Here is a 24,170-nt window from a genome sequence, read left to right as displayed (position 1 = left end):
TATACATTTGGAAAACAGGTTATTTAATTTATTATTGGCTTTTTTAGAAGCTATATTTTATCCTCAGTTTAGGTTTTATTTCAAGATAATCCATTATTTTATTTATATAATATCTTGTGTTGATATTTCCCTGAAAATGACAATCGTGAATAATATACAACAATCCTTTGAACATTTCTCTGATACGTTCAGTTTCTTCCATTGTAAGGAAAGGTGTGTTATCACCACCATACTTTACATTTATTTCTCTAATCAATCTTGTAAAGCAATTCATTTTTGGTGGAAATCTAAAAGAATTATATTCCTTTTTATATTTTTTATCATCATTAATTAGAAGATAATCAGAGAATATACATTGTTTTTAGGCTTTTGACTCTGTTTAATCCCACTCTATCACATGCAGGACAATTCTCAAATTTATCATATGGAGAATCAGGGAATTCAAGGAGCTCAAGATCTAGTATACTATTCATATTTATAAAATAAAACTTTGCTTAAACTAAAATTAATATTCGGTATCATCTTCGTTACTTTCATTGGTGCTTTCACAATCATCGATAAAACTACTTTCATAATTATCGTTTGAACACAAACTCTCGGTATCATAACTGTCTTCTGTTCCAACAGAGATACTATCATCACTCGTAATCTTCAAAATCTTCAGTTGAATGATGACTCATTTAATTAGTGCAAAAAAAAAAAAATTACCATCGATATCTATATACTTTTTTGCATTAAGTTTCAACTGCAACATTTTTTATATTAAAGGTAATTTTAAAATGATCCTTAACTACTATTGAACGAAATGTCATTTCACCTGATATATTAACATCCTTTAATTCATCAGGATTTACATCGTTAGGGTTGTTGAAAAAAATACAAATTTCTCCTTGCATATTACAGATGGTCTTATCTTTTCTTTCGGAAGCTTCATCCATAAGGATTTTCTTTTTTAATTGCTTTTTCTACTTTTGAATATATTGCCAGAAGGAGAAGAGAAACTTTTGTTGGAGCGACTTCAATTGATGTTCTTCCAGATATACTAAAAGCCCTTCCACTGAAGAAATCATATTATTCACCATAATTGTTTTTATCCAATAGTTATATTTATCTTTATTCAATTTAACATCCTCGACATATTTCTCAGTATCTTTTACAAATGAAGAGATTGATTGAAACTTGTCTTTTGTGTCTTGATACATTGTATTTATCAAGTGAAAAAGTTGGAGAGTAAAATGGTTTTAAGCACAGATTCACCTATAAATTAAACAAAATTTTCATCAAGAATTTTATTTCAAGCAAAGTTTTGTAATACAATTATGGTGAATACAACAAACTGCGATGTTTGTAATCATGAATACAAATGCTATAAGAAACACTTTCAAACCAACAAAAACACATTCAATCTTTTCAGACAAATATCTCCACTTGACCAAGAAAAACATTGTGATAGATGTGATCATGATATTCTTAAATTTTTTTTGCAATAAACACCTTCAATCACACAAACACAAGAACAATGAGGAAAGGGAAGGTGCCACTAAATTCTCCATTGAAAACACTGATGTGGCATTTAAAGGACATACAAAAATAAGATTGTTCCGCTTTCAAGACCCTGGACCATCTTCAATCATTGAAGCTGTTGATATGGTTAAACAGAGTATTGAAACAATAATTAAAAACACATTAAGTGAAATGAAAACTTTTAAGTTTTATATGGGAGTAAAATTGAATATGGTAAGAGAAGGTGATGAAACTACTCCCTATGAGGACAAACCCTCACTTTCTCTCATCATTTCAAGATTTTGTAAGATGTGACGTTTACGATGAACTCCAGAGACAACAACAAGATGTGGATAACACTCGAGTAGGTCGTGGATTTGCCATTACAAAAATAATCTTTTTAGATATACACATCTTAAAATCAGATCCTCTTCAAGCTTCTTCTTATATTGATTGACCAAAAGAGATAAAACTTAAGAAAGCGGTTGTTAATATTCAAAACAAAGATAATAAATGTTTTCTCTGGTCTGTTCTTGCTCACTTACATCCTCCACAATGGAATCCTGAAAGGGTTTAACATTATAAGAAGTATGAGAATACAATAAATGTTAAAGATTTAAAGTTTCCAATGTCAGTGAGAGATATTCCTAAATTTGAGAAAATGAATAATCTATCTGTTAATGTATCTGGATTAACGAATACAAAGTTCAGATATCAAAAATTTCAACCTATAAAAATGATGAAACACACACTGACCTTCTCTACTTTACTTCAAAGGAAGAAAAAAAAAAAAAAAAATCACATTACGCTTTCATCCAAAATTTATGAAGATTAACCAAATCACAACTATGCAAGAGAAAATGTAAAACATATCCTTGTAAGAGATGTCTCAACTTCTTTCATACAAAAGAAGGATTAAATCAACATTCAAAATATTGTCAATCAAAAATCAACCGTAATCAATTTACCAAAAGCAGGTTCAAACATATCATTCAAAGAATTTAACAAATATCTAAATCATCCATTTGTGATATATGCTGATTTTACAAGTATCCTTGAAAAGATCGATACCGTTTCTCCAAATTCAAACGAACTATGGTTTCTGTTATTATATCAAATAATCTGTTGGTGATCAATACAAGTTAGAACTTTATAGAGGAGAAGATGCCTCAGAGGAGTTTGTAAAACGATTGGAAAAAGACTACAAGACTAAGAGAAATAATGGTTAAAACCTATAAACCAATGTTATTAACAAAGGGAGAGAAAAAGGAATTTAGAAAGAACAGTATCTGTCATATTTGTGAGGAAAAAATTGAGGGAGAGTTCAAGGTTAGGGATCACTGTCATCTTACTGGTAAATATAGAGGTCCAGCTCATTCCCATTGTAATCATAATTACAAGCCCCCAAACTTTATTCCAGTCTTTCTTAACAACACTCACTATGACAAACATCTATTTATAAATGAACATTCACAGACCTCTGGAGATATTTCTGCCATTCTGAACACAGATCAAAAATACATCTCATTCACAAAAACAATTCATTCATCCCCATAACCCATATCAGATTTCTTGACACATACAAGTTTATGGCAAGTCCATTATCTAACTCAGCATCAAATATTAAAAACTTACCGAATCTTAAATCTCATTTCTCAAATCAAGAAGAGATTGATCTCTTATCACAAAAGGGAATATGTCCATATGACTATATGGATTCATTTGAGAAGTTTAAAGAAACACAACTTCCTTCAAGGGAAAGTTTCTATGGTAAGTTAAATAAAACTCATATTTCCGATAGAGATTATACACAAGCTAAAAATGTTTGGGAGAAGTTTAATATAAAGAATCTTGGAGAATATCATGATTTGTATCTCAAAACTGATGTATTGTTATTGGCTGATGTGTTTGAAACTTTTAGAACAGTCTGTCATAATAAAAATTCTTATGGATTAGACCCCGTTCACTATTACACAGCCCCAGGTTTGGCTTGGAGTGCTTTGTTAAAAATGACAAAACAAAATTTGGAATAAATCAGTGATATAGAAGGCTAAAACAGGAGGAATATCTCAAGTCTGTTCCAAGAGATATGCAAAAGCAAATAACAAATATCTTCCTGATTTTAATGAGAATGAGGACAACTCTTACCTGATGTATTATGATGTGAACAATTTGTATAGGTGGGCTATGTCTCAATCTTCACCTTATGGAAAACTTAAATGGGTTAAAGAAAAACATTGTCTCCTCTCAAAAAGAATTGGATGAAGCTGAAGTTGGATATTATTTTGAGGTCGATTTAAAATATCCAGAAGAACTTCATCACAAACATAAAGACCTACCTTATGCACCTGATGAAGAAAGTCCAAGAAAAAAAATGGTTAAGTGATTACCAACAGTCATTCAATATAAAAGGCAAATCTCCAGAAAAACTACTTACTATATTAAATGATAAAGAAAGTTATGTTTTGCATCAAAGGAACTTGAGACAATATAAATCTGCTGGGTTGAGAGTGAGGAAAATTCATCGGATTTTGGAATTTAAACAAAGTCATTGGTTAATATAAAGAAGTATATTGATTTTAATACAAAAAGAACAGAAGCAAAAACAGATTTTGAGAAGGACTTTTAAAAATTCATGAATAATGCTGTATTTGGAAAGACTATGGAAAATGTTTGGAATCAACAAAACATAAGACTTGCTGCAACTTGGAAAAAGGCTTCAGAGTTAATTAATAGACCAAGTTTTTGAACGAGCTGAGGTGTTTTCAGAGAACTTTTGTGCTATTCATTTGAAAAAAAAAAAAAAAAAAAAAAAAAAAAAAAAAGAGTATTGAAATGGATAAACCTATTTATATAGGAACATCAATTCTTGACTTGTCAAAGTCGTCAATGTATGACTATTACTATAATAACTTAAAATCAAAGTACAAGGATAATGTGTGTTATATATGGATACAGATAGTTTTATATTAGAAATTAAGACAAGTGATGTATACGAGGATATGATTTATAATATTTATATATATATATATATATATATATATATATATATATATATATATATATATATATATATATATATATATATATATATATATATATATATATATATATATATATATGACACAAGTAATTATAAGGTCAGGTGATGTGTTGTTTTCATCAAAGAATAAAAAGGTTATCGGTAAGTTTAAAGATGAATTGGGTGGGAAGGCCATGAGTGAATTTATAGGAGTGAGATCAGTCTTATGCTTCAACGTATATTGATAATAATAACATTGAAAGGTGTGATAAGAAGCTAAAGGGAATAAAGAAAAATAGAATCAAGGAAACAATAAACTTTAAACATTATTACAACTGTTTAACTTTAAAGAAGTAAGAGTACAGAAAAATGAATACAATAAGAAGTTATAAACATCAATTACATACAGAAGAGATAAATAAGAAAGCATTGGGAGCTTTTGATGATAAAAGATATATTTTAGAGAATGGAATCAAGTCTCCCTTATGGTTACAAGTATAAGTGTTGAGATATTGGGTTTGGAATTTTAACAGTCTTTTTACTGATTTATAAATGATAGAACAAAGCAATAACCAAACCAAAGAGTGGAGATGTAATCAGCCTTGGTATTTAAATGGAAAACAAAGAAAGTGAGAAATATCAAATAAGTCTTATTGAAGAAATAACTGGGGTAAAAGTAGATAAAATAAGCGGATAAATTTAATTACAAATAAGTTGGAGGATGTAAAGAAAAAAAATATATATATCCTTGAATGGACTGAAAACTTTGATGGTTATCAATTGAACAATGGAAAAACAATTTACTACAATCGCAAAATGATGTGCCTCAGGTGGTGGTCAAACAAGAGCATCGAGAGAAGTTTATGATTTCATTTCTGCTCAACAAAAATACTTAAACCAAGAACTAAGTTCCAAAGTAATCTTTATGAATGTAAAAGGAAAATTTAGTCATTCCCCAAAGTAGAACATGGACAAATATTCATTGGTTCGCTCTTTGAGTGGAATGAAAATATGAGAGGGAATAAGTCCCAAACCCATCACTATCTCTACCCACTTTACCCAGTCGCACCCAACTGTCCCTGGACTCTGTATCCTTTTCTCCTGACAAGGTGGAGAGCTTGCTTTCAAACCTCGAGTCAGATTCTGCAACCGGTCCAGACGGCATCAGCCCACGTGTCCTCAAAGCCTGCTCTTCTGCTCTTGCTCACCCTCTCTCTGTTCTATTCACCCTCTCATTTTCCCAAGGTCATCTGCCATCTGCTTGGAAATCTGCTAACATCACTGCCCTGCATAAAAAAGGTGCAAAAACAGATCCCTGTAACTACAGACCAATCAGCCTTCTCCCAATCATCAGCAAGGTTATGGAATCCATCATTGCTTCAGACATGAAATCCTTCCTCTTCTCCAATGGCTTGATTTCCAGTCATCAATTTGGTTTCAGACCAGGTCACTCTACCCTGGATATGCTGCTACTGCTCTCCCATCAATGGATGGAGGTCCTCAATGCCAGACAGGAAATCCGAGCCGTATCCCTGGACATATCACGTGCTTTTGACACAGTCTGGCACCCTGCCCTACTCACCAAACTCTCTTCCCATGGTATTCAAGGCCATCTCCACTCATGGCTCGCAGACTTCCTCTCCTGTCGCAGTCAACGTGTGGCCCTAAATGGAGTTCTTTCATCCCCTCTTCCTGTGCAGGCTGGAGTTCCTCAAGGTAGCGTTCTGGGCCCTGTTCTTTTTCTGGTTTTCATCAATGATCTCTCGGACTCTCTGGAAAATCCTCTATTTCTCTTTGCCGATGACTCCACCCTCTGCCGTACCATCTGTCATCCCTCAGACCGGCAAGCAGCAGCTTCTTCGCTCACTGCAGATCTGGATAAAATCACAAACTGGTCCAACACGTGGAACATGTCTTTCAATCCACACAAATCTCACACTCTCACTATGTCTCTTCGAAAGGACCGTTTACAAAACCCCCCATCCACTTTCTCAACAATCCTCTGGAAGAAGTCTTTTCTTTCAAGCTTCTGGGTCTCACTATCTGCCATGACCTTTCCTGGGAAAGTCACATTTCCAACCTTGCCTCAAAAGCCAGTCGCCGACTGGGAATCCTCCGTCGTGCAAAGTCCTTCCTCGGCCCTCTTGAGCTCCTGACTACTTACAAAGCTTTTGTCCGTAGCCTGATGGAGTACTGCTCTCCCCTCTGGGCTGGTGCTCCTGCCTCCCACCTTTCTCGACTTCACGCTGTCGAAACCAGGGCTTTTAAGATCATTGGCATCTCCCGCAATGAAGCTGAGTCTTTGGGCCTCTCACTCAATCACCGCAGGTTGGTCGGTGGTCTTTCTGTCTTCTAGCGACTCCTCTCCAGCCTTGCCCGGCCTGCTCTCTCTGCGATTTGTCGCAACCACATTTCCACAGGGCGCTCAAGGTCCGCCAACAACCCCCTTCTGGTAAAACTACCAAAATCACGAATCACTGCTCATCTTCACTCTTTCATTCCTCTTTTTTCCCGCCTTTGGAATAAACTTCCTCACTCTATTCTTTCCCATTCTTCCCTCCAGGCTTTCAAAACAGCTGTTCACCACCACCTCTTATCTTCCCCCATCCAAATCCTCGATCTTTTCTACCCCCGATAATCCACCCAAGCCCACTTCCTTCAATTCTCCTGCTTTCCTTCCTGAAAGTCCCTGTAATGTCCATCTTCTCCTCGCCATGTTCCCCGTCCCATCCCCATCCCTCTCCCTTCCACAGTTCACCTGTGTCTGTTCCCCAATGTTTTGTCCCTTCCACTCCCACCCCTCTTGTCTCATGCCTCCTTGCTGTGAGTTGTGTGTTAGCTCTCATTCGAGCCTCGACCAAGGTATACAAAAAAAAAAAAAAAAAAAAAAAAAAAAAAAAAAAAAAAAAAAAAAAAAAAAAGTGCCTTAATCAGCAAGTCTCAATTTTACATTTGCTTGTATGGGAGGGAGAGGAAATCAGTCTCTTATTTTGGGCTTTTGTCAGAAAGCTTTCCCTTTTCCCCCATTCATTTGAATGACTGCCTCAAAACCCCATTTATCCTCCACTAACATGGGTCTCCAAGGACCACTCAAGCACTGGAACAAAGATAAAATTTAACATCAAGATTGCATCAGGATGGTCGTCGATAATTGACCAATCGTACTCAGTCTCATATCGGAAGTGTGGAACGACGCGAAGCACCGGATTCAGGTCGGTATTCAATGTGATAATATCAGTTAAACCAGTTGCAAGGCAAAATGTTGGAAATATTTTGTGGTGCCGAGAAATTTAGAAAAAAAATTGTGAGAATTTATCGCGAGAACGTGAGTTTCAACCGAAAAGTCATGAGTCTCACGGCAAAAACGTGCGAGTTTACAGGTGTGCCTTGATGAAATGTTGCATCGTTTTCTTCTTTACACTCAGAGAGGACTGTAGTACAACTTACCTTCTGAAAAACGAGGCTCCCAACAACTGTGCTGTTACGTAGCCCACTAGGTGGACAGGCCTCCGGTTGGTGGCAACAGCTGGCTGGAACCCCATAAGTTTGCCCATACACAGTTTCCTGCCAATCTGTGTAGTTGGTCAAGCCACAACAATGGAGCTAAAATACCGAGGGGGGGGGGGGGAGAGACACAGAGAGAGAGACACAGAGATAAAGATGAAAATATTTTTTCAAAATTATTTCCCATGAATGATAAATAATTCTCAATAAACAAGTTTGCAGTTTCTGTAAATTACATCCTCCATATGAATAATGCATCGGCGTCCATCTGGAGCACTCCATATCTAACTAACCATATCTCCATACTAACAGCTCTCACGAAATGTGGTGACAACAATCAAGTGGACCACTTCAAGTTCTGCAATTGGCACCCAAGTTTACTTGCTGTTCCATTTATTCCACAGCTCACAGTCTAAAACAAACATGTCTTAAAGCGCTTGCTACATCAGATGAGGTAATGGCATTCCATATCAACCATAACATTGTTGTAGTATCCATATATTTTTGTATTGTGTTGGTGAAAGAGCTACAACAGAACAGATCAAGACATAAAAGAATGAAAACAACAAAAGACAGTAGTGGAGAGGAGACGTGTGTATGTGTGTATGTGTGTGTGTGGAGGGGGGAGGGGGGAGAGGAAGAGGGAAGGGAAGATGGGAGGGGTGGAGGAGGAGTGAAGAGGGAGAGTGGGGGGGGGTGGAGGAGAAGTGAAGACGGGAGAGTGGGGGGGTGAAGGAGAGGTGAAGACGGGAGAGTGGGGGGTGAAGGAGAGGTGAAGACGGGAGAGTGGAGGGGGTGAAGGAGAGGTGAAGACGGGAGAGTGGGGGGGCAGGGTGGAAGATAAGTGAAGACGGGAGAGTGGGGGGGGCAGGGTGGAAGATAAGTGAAGACGGGAGAGTGGGGGGGCGGGATGGAGCAGGAGTGAAGATGGGAGAGTGGGGGTGGAGGAGTGAAGACAGGAGAGGTTGGCTGAATAGGCTCTTCAGAGCCTTTGATTAGTTTGAACCAATCTTACTGGTGAAGGCTAGTGTTGATCAAGTTAATGGATAGATAAAATTGGTGAAATCAACAGAACGTTGATCGAGGTATGCCAACTCCTATGGAATGTAAAGAAAACTTATGTTTTAGCTGCTGACCCTTCATCAAAACAATAAAATAAAATTCCCTCTAACAAAGGGTTAATGCCCAAAACATCAGCTTCTCATGGTGGTTAGCTTACTCAAATATTGTTGAACAAAGATTTAATTATTTTAGTCATGTGACCAGGTAGGTAACCTGCAGAGAAAAACCTACATTCTTCTGTAGGTCATCCACAGCTGTATCAGTGTTGCTTTGTGAAGATCCCTTGTATCTGTGGATTGCTTTCGAGAGGTTCTCTCTGAATTGGCCCTTTATCTGCAGTCAAAAACAGATCAAATGTAAAACACAAACATTGTTTGCCATCTGAAGATGACATTTTTCTTGACCCTTTTAGTTAGTTTTATGAAACGTACAAGAAAGTAACACTTCTCAGCCCAACTTACATGTTCTTGCAAGACGTTCCGACCCGTGGTTCATACTTTTTATTCGTTTCTAAATTCCTAAATCACGAACCCCTTCACTTTCCCTCCCCAGCCAGGTTACCTCATGGCGGAAGACAAAGCCCGATATTCCAGCCACTATCTCCACAAGGAAAACCAGGAAGAGGAACAAGGCATACTGCACACCACCACGTGGAGGATTGAAAACAAGTGTGTGAAGGTAAAGAACAGGTCATACAGGTGTCGATGCAGTTAGCACAATGGGTTTGAGAGTGATAAAAACAGTAATAAAATGCTGATAATCAAAACTTGATATTAAAATAAATGTATTAAATCTGAAATGGAAAATGTACTCAAATATGGTATGATTCTATGTGCTTGAACATGTATCCATTTTAATTTTACATAATCATATCTTTCCTTTTTATTGAAAGATGTTGACCTGACTCTTAAAAGGTATAATAAGCAGGCCGACCTTTCAAATGAGTTTAATTCAGTTGTCCATCATTTAAAAGCTATCTGGCTTTCTAAGGGATTTTTTTTTTTTTTAAATAAAAAGGCACCAACAAGTTGGACTGGGAATACGATTTCAGTACAACTGGAATGTGGGTTGAAGGAAATGTCCAGATGTATTCACCAAGCTCTAATCGCTTTAAGATAATATATTTTCCCTATCTGGGAGATGCAGACAGACTTTTAACCGACATGCAATAGAAATGTATCAAAATGTCCCAAATGTAGTTGAACTTTGACGTCATTCGGTGCCGGGAGAGAATCAATATGTTTGGGTTTGAAATACATGTTACAACCATTCAACTAAATCAAGTTGGGGGCTGCACGAAGGCTGAAGATGAGCTTCACCTGGGGAATGTCAACACCTGACAAACTGTGGTGCCACCGTTTGGAAATAACAAAACATACGATGTCTCACTGGATTCGATATAAAAGGATTTAACTTTATCATGTATTTCAGAGATCTGGAGCAAGTGTGTGTTCAGATCTCTCCACATGCACATAATATGTATGCGTTTGTTATCCCGCCCCCCGGAGGGAGGGAGCGGGATATTGTAATCGTCCGGTCTGTCTGTCTGTCTGTCTGTCTGTCTGTCTGTCTGTCTGTCTGTCTGTCTGTCTGTCTGTCTGTCTGTCTGTTAGCAACTTTACGGCAAAATTGCTTTAGCAAACACTATCAAATTTAATTCACAGGTGGGCAATGAACCTTGGATGACCCCCATTAACTTTTGGGTCCAATTGGATCAAAGGTCAAGGTCACGAAAAGATCAAAATCGTTTCTCATAACTTCATCAAAAATGATCTGATTTACTTCAAACTTAGCTTATAGTGAACCTTATTCTATTTGTCACTTATAACCCCACCCATTCCTATAGTGAAAACTGCATATTTGTGAAGATCGGTAGGGTCCGAAGACTTTATACCTTAAATGGGTGGGATTTATTGTGCCTGGCACCACTTGTTTGTATTTGTTTATGTTGTTTGTTAAATGAATGGTCAAATGTACAGGATGACTTAGAAATTTTTGACACAGGAAACTGGGAGATGAAAAACACCTTTACAGGATTTATAAATAATTTTGAGATTTCACAGTTGTCTATTATATTGTTACAAATCTGGAAGCCTTTGCACACAGACAGCAGTCCCCATCGCTTAGTTATTGCAATAAGTATGTGTTTACAGTTAGAATCCCTCCTTCTGTCTAATGAGAATTTTGTGTGTGCGCCAAGTTATTTTGTAATTGGGTTATTTAAATCTCCAGATCACCTCCACTTGCGGCCACAGTATCTTTCAGCGCTTGCGCCCTTGCCTCGCGGCCGTAGCATACGAGGAAAGGTCCTCGCGTGCTTGATTCGACTTCCTCGAATTGGTCTGCATTCCATCACCATGAAGCAAAATCGTTGTTTCTCTAACAAGAGGGGTAGACACACGTAGAAGGGGTGGGGTTTTCCTGGCTCAGCCATAACCCCATCCAGAAAGGGCGGATCCATGGAGGTCTCTGTCCAATCAGGGCATTCAGCGAGTCAGCTCGACAAAGCCCCGCCCTGCTCAGAGTGGTGTGTGTGTGTGTGTGTGTGTGTGTGTGTGTGTGTGTGTGTGTGTGTGTGTGTGTGTGTGTGTGTGTGTGTGTGTGTGTGTGTGTGTGTGTGTGTGTTTTTTTGCTCGTTCGAGTTCGGAGAGTTCAGAGAGTTCAGAGAGTTCAGAGAGTTCAGAGAGTTCAGAGTTCAGAGAGTGCTTGCGTGTCCTTGGGAGCTCTTGAGCATTCTTTGGAGGGAGCAGTTCTGTTCTTGGACGGCAGTTTGGGTGCGCTGTCATTGCTGGAGCTCTCAGGCCTGGAGTCTCCGCTGGCCTTCTACAAGGAGCGACCCTGGATCCACTATTCACCATCCAAGCTTCTACGGACCACGGGCCCCACACATGCAGTCGCGAGCCAAGCCGCACGAACGCGGTCAGGTGCCCCGACAGAACTCTGACCCCCCAGCTCGACTATTCCCTTGGCTGTGAGGGTCGAATAAAGACCAATTGGGTCCTCTTTTTGTTTTGGGTGTGTGTCTATGTGGCGCCGTCCTACAAGTAAAACTGTTTAAGTGTTTATGATCATTGTAAATATTTGCTTGCATATGGTCGTGAATAAGTCTACACTTCGTCCCTTTCTTTTATTCCTGTAAATAAAATAATTGTTTAAATGGTCCAGTTCGTTTCTGTCCTTTCTCCGATTGACCCAGCATGGTTCGGACTTAAAAATTAGTGAGGCCGTTTGGGCCGGTAAATTGTTCATTTGGACCGATGGATCTTGGTAATCCCCGCTCGGTCTACACCCAGATCGGGCTCGGTAAACGGTCCGTTCCGCCCGAGGTCCGTCGAGGGTGTGGTTTTTCCCCGGCAGCTGGACGACGTGGGTATTTAGGTATATTTAAATTAGGCAATTAACCCTACGCCATCGAAATATTGGCGACCACTGTCCTTCAAGTGACCCGTCGGCTCCGGAGTTATCCGTGGTGACGACCTATAAATTCCAGGTGTTCGGTGGGAGACTGCTCTACTGCTACACCTTGTGGTCGTTTATCGCCACCGAACCCTGGCCCACAACAATATCAGGGACACAAAAAGAGTACCCAGGAGGTTTGGAAATAGAAAATTACATTCACTACATCAAGGTGAAATTAACAAGACAACACACCACACAAGAGATATTGCGACAGTACTGGCAACCTATAGATGCAGTTCCTGATATAAAAACAAACAACGGCACTCAGTGGAGTGCATACCTCTACCAGGCTGAACAGTTTACGTTTTGTATCCCACCACGAGACTGGATAGACACCAAAATTTAACTTGGCTTGTTGTCACCTACCCAACTCATCAAACTACAGTATTTTGTCATAATCCGTCCACATCTTGAGATATTGTGCTTTATACCGTTTTTTTGCCCCATCTCTTAATGGTGAAGAAGCACTTAATTTATATATATATTGTTGTGGTTACCAAATTCGCAAACCACCATTCAGGTCCCTTAGGTGAGGTATCTCGGTAAGTGCATGTGTAGTTAGGCCCAAACCCGTTGTCTAGTGGGAATACATGTCATTTATGCGAGCTGCGACTCTTCAGGATAGCCGTTTTTCTTTTACTATCTTTATTTTGGACCAACCGCCATGATCACAACCACATCATCAACCACCGACCACAACCACCGCTTCACCACAACCGCCACGACCTTCACGCACACCTCACAACCGTAGCATCGCCACCGTTCTTGCCCCGCTGTGGGTACCGGTGTTGGACTCATGCAGAACGCGCGTCGAACAGCGTGTACAAAACCACGGATTTTCTGCTTCAAAAACGGATCAAAAACGACACACGCCCACTTTTTGCCGTCCAATCGGTGAGCGAGGGGCGATTTGGCCCCGCCTCCAGAACGATCGATATATGCAAATTTGTGGATCAAAAAGCCTTCACGCCCACTTTTTCTCGGGCCAATGGGGAGCGAGGTGAAAGGTCAAAGGGAGGGGGTCAAAGGCTAAGTTACGGGGGGATAAAAGGACGGTGTTCGTCAGTCAGTCGGAGTCAGCAGAACGAGAACGAGGAGTCGGAACGAGAGAGTCGCAAACAAGAACGGTCGGAGAGTCAAGAAGAGGAGAGTCGGAAGCAGAGGGTCAAGACTTCGCGGGCGGTGGAGCTGCTCGTCGTGTGCGTTGGAGTCGGAACGGAGGGGACGGAGCTGTGGAAAGGCGGCGACGTCGGACGAGGGGGTGCTCGCGTCGGTGCCAGGAGCTGCACGCCCGAGGGAGGCCGGCAGCGCGACCTGGCCGAGGTGGAGACGCACACCAGGGATAATAAAGATCCTCTATACCCCGAGCATCAGCAACCCCCTCCTGTTTCCCCCCGCGCTGAGATAGTGCGACCAAGGGGGCCCCGTTCCCACCCCCAGCCAGGCACTGTCCACGAGGCCCGCGGGTTGCGGGGCCATCGCCGCTCCGCGTCTCATCACCAGACGGGTAGGCCCGACCCGGTCTCGGCCTCAGGCCTACCCCATTCTTGGGGGATTTCTTTTCCTTGGTTTTGGGTATGTGTTGTCGGCGCCATCTGTGAAGTAGAATTGTATAAGTGTTGCCGTGTGCTCGGTAGTCGGTATTAGCTCTGCACTGTGTTTTCACTTTTATGTTTGCTTTTTGTGTAAATGGAATTGTGTTTTCTTTTTTTTGTGTGCATTTGGTGGAATTGTATTTGTGTGGTTTCCGTTCGTCGCGAATAAATGTGCTTTATTGTTGAACTGTTTCCCGCTTCGCTTCGTCTTTTTCCTCCATTGAATCCCCATCTTGCTTCACGTAAAGGGTTGGTAGTGGGCTGAATACGCCCGATAAATAATCGAACCGTCGAGGTCGACGATAACACCGCTCGGTTATTCTGATAGTACGGAACGGGTCGCTTAAGTGGCCCGTGTCCGAAGTCGACCTGCGGCGAGGTGCGATCGCCCGGTCTACCCTCCGCGTGGGTACTTAGGTAGTTCGAATTTGGCGAGCAACCCTATCCCACGCGGGGGCTGATTGGCTCGATCGCGGTGAGACCGAAAGGTCCACCCGTGACTGGTTCCCGGCGTTAGTCCGAGAGGGTCACGACTGGATTGTCCGTCCGGTGGGCGACGTGCCGCAATTCGAGTTACGTGGCCGTCGCACGCCGGCGGGCGCGAATCCGCAACAATATATATATATATATATATATATATATATATATATATATATATATATATATATATATATATATATATATTTATTTATTTTAATAGTATGTGGGTCCAGATCTTCACCAAAACCTAATCAGTTCGTCCGTCACACACCCAACCTGTCCAGAACTTTGAGATATCGTGCTCACAGACAAACAGTGGTGAAAACACAACCTCTATCCACCTTTGTTGACGGGTAACTATGCAAGATATGCCATTTTGTGAGATAATTGCAAACTTCACATACAATTATATATCAATTTGAACACCTGAAGAAGGTTCTCTTGAAAGCATCAACAAGTCTTGCTTGGCACCATATTTTTTGGTGCTGGCTATGATGCTCCGTTGGTATCGATATACCGGTGGGCTCATGTCGGTATTTTAAATGAAACAAGCAAACATAAATAATTAAACAACCAATTTTTTTTTTTTTTTTAACTTCCAAAACACGCAACGGTCCATGACGCATTCATATTTGATGTACACACCATTGACACATGATAATTTTGCAAAGTGTTCCCACACATGGATCCCCCCACCAACCCCCACATGATGAGAATGGTTGTTTTACTTCCAACTTCAACTTGTATTAAAAATGGATCGCAGTGTTGGTAATCAGCACAGGCGAAAGCAAACCAAATTCATGTAAAAATAACCAATTGGCAGAAAAAATAAAAAAGCCACGAGGGCAAAGAAAAATGAGATTGCTTGTCCGGTGCTCGGGTGCTGATGTTTAAAATTTGAAAGCGACTGTACCGACTTCCTGTAACGTCTTGACGTTATACGTTCCACTGTTCCAGGTGTAGCCGAGTGCATCAAAGCTTCATAAATCATGTACAGTATTTTTAAGATTGTGAACACCCTTCTTCGATTTGTTCGTCATTGTATATCGACTGATTTATTAATTTATTCCACCGTACGAGCAGGCAGCAGCTGTTCATCTCGCATGATGACAATGGTAGCACCTATGATGGGGTTTTATTGCGAATTTTGCAGGAAATAATTTAAGAAAAGAAACAAATCTATTAAATTCCACATTAATCATGAGGGGGGTCCTTTGTACATAATCGCCTACAGGAAAGGAGTTGATGGGATAATTTGGGTCATTGTACTGAGGCAACCGAGCTAATAGGGTCATTAGTGACAGGGTGGTGGCGGTGAAGATGGTTTTAGATGTCAATGAACAGGGTTGGGGGGGGGGTTGAAGGGCATGGTATGAAGTGGGGCTTGGGAGGGGAAAAGACGAGGGAAGAAGTTTGAGATTGAGGAACAAACTGGTGGATTCAGGTAAGGGAAGTTTCCCATGGGAGTTACGGATTCAGGTAAGGGAAGTTTCCCATGGGAGTTACGGCGTTTCAAGGACAAAAAAGGGTAGGATCGTGAGGAGTGACTATTTGGAAGCTAAAGGGTGAAGGACCGGCAAAGGATGGGTAGTTGGAATTAAAGGGTTGAAAGTATCACAGATCACGGTACCAGGATGACCATCATGGATCACCATGTCGGTAATCGGTACAAACTTTCTGAAGCACACCTGATACATTCACTACAAATAAAAAAATATATAAAAACCAATAGGCAATCGCTTTAAAAACTGCCACGAAAGCAAAGAAAAACTCGATTGCTTGTACGGTGCTCAGATGCTGAAATTCAAATGTTAAAACCTATATACCTACTTCCTGGCACGTCTTGACGTTTTCCGCTCCACTGTTCCAGGTGTTGCGGAGTGCAAAGGATTCTTTTTAAATCATGCGCAGCATTTAAATATTGTAAAAAGCTTTGTTCGATTTGTTGGCAATATACCGGGATTTTTTTCGTCAGTATGCCAGTATATTCAAAATTTCAAGACCATTCTATCGATACGTCACCGGACCCTGGAGCTGGCAATGCTCTAGGCAGATTGTACAGATCAAGCAGCCACTGCAGCACTTTTGGGTTGAGGTGCGACTTAACAATGGACGTCATCCAGGCCAACTGCCTTTTTTAACCGCACGGCTGTTGCAGCACGCATGGTTGGCTTAACAGCCGATCGCGGCTCAAAATAGATCAAAATGTTCAAAAAAACAAAACAAAAAACAAAGCAACATATTTAATAATAGGGATGGGGATGGGGACAGGAAGTGAAGATGCAATTCAAAAAAAAAAAAAACCCAGACAGCCAAACAGCAGAGCTTACTGGATGGGAACAGCTTCCATGGCTGTTCTTGACACAGGCAGACTCAGTGGGGAATACAAGACGAACAGGAAAGCAGGGTGGATGTGGGTGAGTGAGTGTGGCTTTCCTAAAACATCAAGAGGTGAGACACAGGCACGGCATCGGACCCCTCTCCCGGTTCAGTCTTGTCCTTGGCTGTCCGTTGCTGCACAGCTCTGGTAGGGTGTCCCAAGCTTGCTACAAGTGGCTCTCCCAATCACTATGCACTCACTATAGTCCTGCCTATATAGGCAGCCCACTGGCCCTGTTGTGCATGTCTTGAAAAGGCACTCAAATGGCTACACAATGTTTCGAGACTGGACATCACACATGCCCTTAATGTAGAGGTGTGATTTAAGATACATGATTGGGAGATGGGAAAATATACGAGACAGGATAACAGGGAATCCAAATAGACGTGCGATTATGGCCAATGCTTTAAAAGAAATAAAAAAAAATTAACAACAACTACTGAATAATTAATCCCCAAATCATTTTCTTAACATCTGAACACCAAAAGCAACCATTGCTGAGTTACACATCGAAGAGTGCTTTGAAAGAAACATCATAAACAAATGACAATTGATGGTTTCCTAATCAACCTGCATGTGCTTTTAAAAACATTTCCTGAGTACGTGATATTGTTGCGGGGCAGAGTATCGGCTGCGAGCACGACCGCGAGATGGAGCTGCAGGGTCGACTCCACCGATCACCCAGAATTTATAGGTCGTCACCCCGGATAACCCCAGAGCCGACGGGTCCCTTATCGGACCGAAGTTTGCCAATAGATCGACCACGTGGGGTAGGGTCGATTGCCAATTTCAATTTACATAAATACCCACGTTGTCCAAACTACCGGGGAAATTCACCCTCGACGATGCTCGTACGGAACGAGCCGCTAGCGTACTCGAACCGAGTGCGACCCGAGCGGATGGTCACCGAGCTTCTGTCGGTCCTAATGTCCCTTTACAGTGGCAACAGCCTGGCTAATTCCCCAACACGCACCGTTTTAAACCAATAAAAGAAAGACAAACGAACCGATAAAATAAAGGAAAGACAAAGCACTTATACAATTTCTACTTACTGGACTGGCAAAAAAAAAAAACACACACACACACACACACACACACACACACACACACACACACACACACACACACACACACACACACACACACACACACACACACACACACACACACACACACACACACACACACACACACACACACACACACACACACACACACACACACACACACACACTTTATTGAGGCCTTCAGCTCGGAGGGAAGGTGAGCTGAAGACCAGATTCTGCCTCAGACCTGTCCACCTTGTGTGGTCTTCGTGCCGATTCAAGCCGGGCACCAGCGAGGCGAGCCAAATCCAGCGGCAGGGACGCGGAGCACAACCCCCATGGCTCTCAAGCTCTTGATCATGAGGAGGAGGAGGAGGAAGAGGAGGAGGAGGAGGAGGAGGAGGATCTCGGTCCAAACGCGCTGCACCCTTATTCACCCTGTCTCTGGGGGGGGGGGGAATGCCTCCGCCCCTCTCGCTCTCCCTTACTGGATGGTTTTGGCGCGCAGAACTGCTCGTCACCGTCATTGGCCAAAAGGAGCTGCAAGTCCATTGATTGGCCCGGGGGAAGTGGTGACGTCACGCAGACCCCTTTCCTCCTGTCGCGGGATCTGACTGGCTGAGTGGCTGTCACCCCACCCGTAGCACGCCGATTACTCGAGGGCCACCACGAGGCTCCTCTTTGAACTCCGCCCACCAAACAGGCAGAGGAATATTATTTCTGCGTGGGCTCCGCCCACCAAACAGCCAGAGGAGCTGTATTCTGCGTGGCCCCCACCCACGTACGTGCTGACACGCACGTAGGTGATGGTGTTGGCCAGAGCGAGGTGAAGGTGATGCTGGTGTTGTCGTAGTGATGAGGGGTGTAAAATAAAAGAAAACCCCGACTATCAAAGTAACTCACAGTGCAAGTACATTTATTCACCAATTAGACTAGGGAAAGGGAGCAATCTATCAACATTCACTTATCGAAATAACTGAGCTGTAGGACCTGAATGGTGTGTACTCATGGCTTCCAGATTCGCAACAATATAACGATTTAGCTCCTCAGATGGATGACAGGATGGCCAAGAGGGGCGCAATCACCTGGGTTTGAATCCAGACCCAGCTATAAACTGTCATTCCAGGGGTTTACAGGCAGCGATTAATCAATGTGCGTGCCTTCCCTCGGATGAATATGAAACGGGAATCCCGTCTACCGGTACTAGTTGGTGGACGTTAAAGATCCTACCGTGTCCTTCACAAGGAATCGGCAAACCGGCACCAGCACCCTGAACAGATTCCAAATTCGTGCCCTAACCTACAGAGGGCACTGGATCAGCAGCACAGCTGTGGCCTCAGTCAATGATGTGCTACATACGAAATGAGTATCTCCTTGGAACCTAGATTTCAGTCTGAAAATGTTTAATTATTATTATTTAAATTAGAGCCCCAGTTCTGCATTCCTGCAAAAATCCAAAAACCAGCAAAACATGGTACAGCACATGCACAAAACCATGACGATGAAAACTACACATGAGGACAATGAAGGAACAAATAAAAATAAAACCATACCATCTTGAGCATCCATGGGCTACCCTTGCATGTGGCCAGGCAACCAAAGAGGCCGAAGAGAAGGATGGTGGTGCCCGTGCCAATGAGAACATATGGAGCTGTTGCATTACCTTCAGCAACTAAGTCCACATATGGACCAAGGCTCAGCTTGCCCCATACTCCAACAGCCAGGAGGATAAGACCGGTGACCTGTTCCACAAACACACATCATCATTCAGGATCAACAATTTTCAAAATCAATTCAAGAGGTGAAACCAGTCTAGACATCTGGAGTTCACTGAGATTTTAAAGTTATAGTAGTAAAAGGAAGTGAACAGCACAAGCGGTGGGTGATGGAACAGGGGAGGGATATTTCATTAGTAAGGAGGTGAGACTTGGCACAAGGTCACTTGTGAACCAGGAATGCAATTTTGGAATTTCAATCATAACTTTCATTTCACTTCCTCGCTTCGTTCGCATTTTCTGATTTTAGAAATGCTCGGCTTAAAAAAAACAAACAAACAAAAAAAACTCCTGGATTATCTTACATTAATGGATCAAACACGAAACAACAGAAAACAAAACCTCACCTCGGTAGCCATTCATCCCCATAAGGCAGGTTAAATCGTGGGTGTGCGGTGTGTGCGGTGTCAGGGGATCACAATGGGGTTCAGAGCTGTTAACTAGCCAAACCAACGTCTGACTGAAGTTAACAAAACAAAAAAAAAAACAAAAACTGACACCATGACCAGATTATGGCAGGATACCTGAGAGATATTAACATTCACTTCTGAGCTGTCTAGCTCGTGTTCGAACCAGTCAGGCTACAAACTACCGACTCGCCTGGTGTTTTGCAGGCAGGACGATTCATCGAGCGATTCACCATCGGATGGATGTTAAGCTGAGCATCCAGTCTGCCGCCATTCAAGATCCCACAATGTTATTTATGAAGATTAGTGAAGCTATCGCTCACACCCTGAAAATTTATTTAATTTTAAACTCTCACCCTGACGAGCACTGGGAAGGCAAAGGCAAACCACCCAATGTAATTGCCATGGGGCAGAACACCAGGAAAGATCCAATTATCCTAAAAAAATAAAAAAAATGTGTGTGTGTGTATATATATATATATATATATATATATATATATATATATATATATATATATATATATATATATATATATATATATATATATATTAAACATGACCAATGAGAACCAAAAAATTATTTATAATCCCTTTTTAAAATTATTTTTTTGACAAACAATTTGATAAGCCAAATGCCTTTAAACAAAGTTTAAAATCCTCACTTTGTTCTACAGTCATGACCAAGGGAGTGTTCAGTTACCAAGCAGCTCGATAGCGCTTGCCAAGCCAGCCGTTCCTCATCCAGGGTTTCAACTGAGTGCTTGCTGGACCTTAAGCCGCTTGGTAACCGAACACCCCTGGGTATAACCATTCATTGCCTTGTACGACGTGGAAGGAAGAATTGCACAAACAAGCAATTAAAATGATTTATATAAAACAAATCCAGAACACGTTGGATTTCATTATATAGACAATTTATAAAAATTAAAATTCAGTTTATTTGGCAACTCAATTAAAGGGGGGGGGCATTAAACAACAAAACAAGTTTACTTTTCAGTGATAAAGCGGGATCAAAAACTAAATAAATAAGTAACTCGAGTAATTCGACTGCGCGCAGTCGACGGGTATGCCTCCGCTCTCCCGCACAAACCCTTGACCTTTATCATATCTGGCCCAAAATCTAATCATTAATTGCCCTGTCTAACTTTACCTTCACACCAAGTTTGATGAAATTCTGTCCAATATTTGAGTTAGGGCAAAAACAGTGAAATTTCAGAGTTTGACCTTGACCTTTGACCCTTGACATTTATCACATTTCACCCAAAATCTAGTCACTTAATTGACCTGTCTTACTTTACCTTTTTACCAAGTTTGATGAAATTCTGTCCAATATTTGAGTTAAGGCATAAACAGTAAAATTTCAGAGTTTGACCTTGACCGTTGGTTGACCCTTGACGTTTAACCACATCTGGCACAAAATCTAATCACTTAATTGCCCTGTCTAACTTTACCTTTGTACCAAGTTTGATGAAATTCTGTCCAATATTTGAGTTAAGGCATAAACAGTAAAATTTCAGTTTGACCTTGACCTTTGACCCTGATAACATCTGGCCCAAAATCTAATCACTCAATTGCCCTGTCTGACAAAGTTTGATGAAATTCTACAATTTGCTTCTCGAGTTATCGCGTAAACCAAAATCCGGACGGACAGACGGACGGACGGACATAAAAAGTAAAATGAAATAAATAAAAGTAAAAAGGAATATTTAAGCAATACAAACAGATAATACCAATAAATACACGATTTGGTTAAACAGAGGATAAAAGAAAACAAATGCAGTTTGAATTGAGACGTTTCGGTTAGAAAAAAAAAAGAAAAAAAAAAAAAAGAAAAAGAAAAGAAAAAGAAAAAAAAAAAAAAAAGAAAGAAAAAAGAAAAACAAATAAAAAAAGGAAAAAAGAAAAAAAAATAAAGATGTGCAACACGATGTGGTCCGATCGCCGCCGCCCGCCCATACGCCACGCACCCAGAACACGAAGCTGTAGAAGATGAGAAGAGTCTTCAAGCAGCCGATCACCGGCTTGGTCTGAAGGCGCCGCGACGGCATCGCGAACGGTCTGAGAGAGATTGCTGAAGGAAACGCCGATGAAGTGACGACAAAGTTGAGCAAACAAAAGGAACCTCGGCGTCGTGTCTCTGGCTCTCTCTCACTCTGGCTCTCTCTCTCTCACTCACACACAGACTTCGTACCCAATTCCCTGGGAATAGCGGGACGTGTGGACGATGACGTCAGAGGCACCCTCCTCGCCTCATTTTATTGCGCACACGGTTCGTTGGCATAATGTTTTTTTTTTTTACATCGTTTATATCCCTTGTAAATCACGTTGGTCATTTAAAAATAGCAACATATATACTGTATATATAAATAAGAGAGGGGCGAGGAGAGAGAGACGGACAGAAAAAAAACGGTGCGAACTAAGGCACTAACATACAGAATTTGTGCTTATACACCGCCCACAATTTCAAGACACAAAAATCAACAGAAAGGACATCGATGTATGTTATGTCTTCGTTGACTTTATTTCTTTGTCGGTTCAAGAGTTATATTGTAGGGGAGGCCATTTTTTCCCCCGTATAATACCCTCCAGATGGAGTTTTACCGTTTTGTATGATCAGCATTATTAAATAAATCCCACACAAACATCCCTGTTAAACTCAGGTATTAAAGCACAGCAAGCTACACCTTGGTAGTTGTAATAGTGTGTATGCTTTGCACATGCTCTACAGCCTCCAGGTGAGGTATATTGAGACCATTGCTTATTTTAAACAATGGCTTCGTTATGTATAGATATATGTATATCTTTTTATCGACCCTTTTCAAGTCCATCCATGTTTGATGAACTTGTTTCTGACTTTATTTTTACTTTTTCTTGTTCATGCAAGGAACGTCAATCAACAACCACGGCAAACCGCCACTCCTCCTCCTCCCTCTTCTTCTTCTTCAAACTCCCTCTTCTTCTTCTTCTTCTTCTTCCTCCTCCCTCTTCTTCTTCTTCCAACTACCTCTTCTTCTTCTTCCAACTCCCTCTTCTTCTTCTTCTTCTTCTTCTTCTTCTTCTTCTTCCACCTCCCTCTTCTTCTTCCTCCTCCTTCCTCCTCATTAATTATTTATGCTACAATTCTCTGTCACCACCTGAACATTTCTGTCGTCCTGACAAAACTAAGGACAACAACTAATAAGACCAAGTTACATGACAGCACTAGTCATTAAGTGTCAATGTCAGTGCCAATCACAGAGTCCTTCAACTTGGCTGGTCTTTCAACATCTGCGCGTTGTCACCTCCGGATCAATGATCCTGATCATGACTGCAATGTCTTCTTTGGGCCCACTGTCCTCGGTTTTGTTGGGGGCCACAACGGAGCTTGCTGCTACATCAACTGTGTTCCTGCAGGGAGATCCCCCGCCAGTTAACGTCCTATCTGGTTCTGCGGTTGCCGTTCTTCCGAGACCGAGAGTCTCTTCCTGTCCGTCACTGCCTTCTGCAGTGACTGCCACATTAGGTGTCTTCTCAGCCTGACCGGCAGCAGGTTCGTGGGATTCCTGTTCTGTCTACAACTACTTTCCTGGTCCATGGTACCTCCACAGTCTGTTGGCATGCACAACCTTGGGCTTGCTTTTTGGGTCAAGACCTAATGCGGAATGTTACATCAGACAGGCGATCAATTACTGTCGGGCCCCTCCAGTTGCTCATTGGCTTGGGAGATTGACCTTTCTTCCACTGAGGGTTGTACAGCCACACCTTGTCAGCTCTTGTCAGTCATCAGGTGGCCTGATGCCTTAAGGTCATAATGACACTTAATCACTTCCCCAGAGAACTTCACATTTTCCCAGACCTGATGATGTACCTCGCACAACCTGTCAAAAAGTTTCCTCACATAGGTTGAGGAAACTTTGGGGAGTCCCGCATCAGGTGGTCTTCCTGTCAGAAGGTCAAC

At 41.4% G+C, this 24,170-nt stretch overlaps 1 protein-coding gene across 2 annotated transcripts in view; it reads right to left on the bottom strand.

Annotated features, from left to right (window-relative positions):
* The window catches only part of TSPAN7 (tetraspanin 7), a 49,464-nt gene extending 26,983 nt beyond the window's left edge, over positions 1-22,481 (bottom strand). For both annotated transcript variants that reach the window (XR_015062739.1, XM_085899756.1), the window contains exons 1-5: positions 22,201-22,481; positions 19,605-19,793; positions 9,653-9,727; positions 9,323-9,424; positions 7,973-8,128 (exon numbers count right to left, since the gene is read on the bottom strand). Coding sequence is in view for 1 of the 2 variants with exons in the window: in XM_085899756.1 (XP_085755882.1) it covers positions 7,973-8,128; positions 9,323-9,424; positions 9,653-9,727; positions 19,605-19,793; positions 22,201-22,281 (603 nt within the window). In the remaining variant the exon portion in view is untranslated. The remainder of the gene's footprint in view (positions 1-7,972; positions 8,129-9,322; positions 9,425-9,652; positions 9,728-19,604; positions 19,794-22,200) is intronic.
* Between the last annotated feature and the right edge of the window lie 1,689 nt (positions 22,482-24,170).

This window comes from Eptatretus burgeri, chromosome 10 (assembly GCF_056783735.1).
Source record: "Eptatretus burgeri isolate ZD-2024b chromosome 10, Ebu_testis_v1, whole genome shotgun sequence".
In the NCBI taxonomy this organism is placed as follows: Eukaryota; Metazoa; Chordata; class Myxini; order Myxiniformes; family Myxinidae; genus Eptatretus; species Eptatretus burgeri.
Note: the sequence above shows the minus strand (reverse complement) of the source record. Positions and strands in the feature narration are given on the sequence as shown.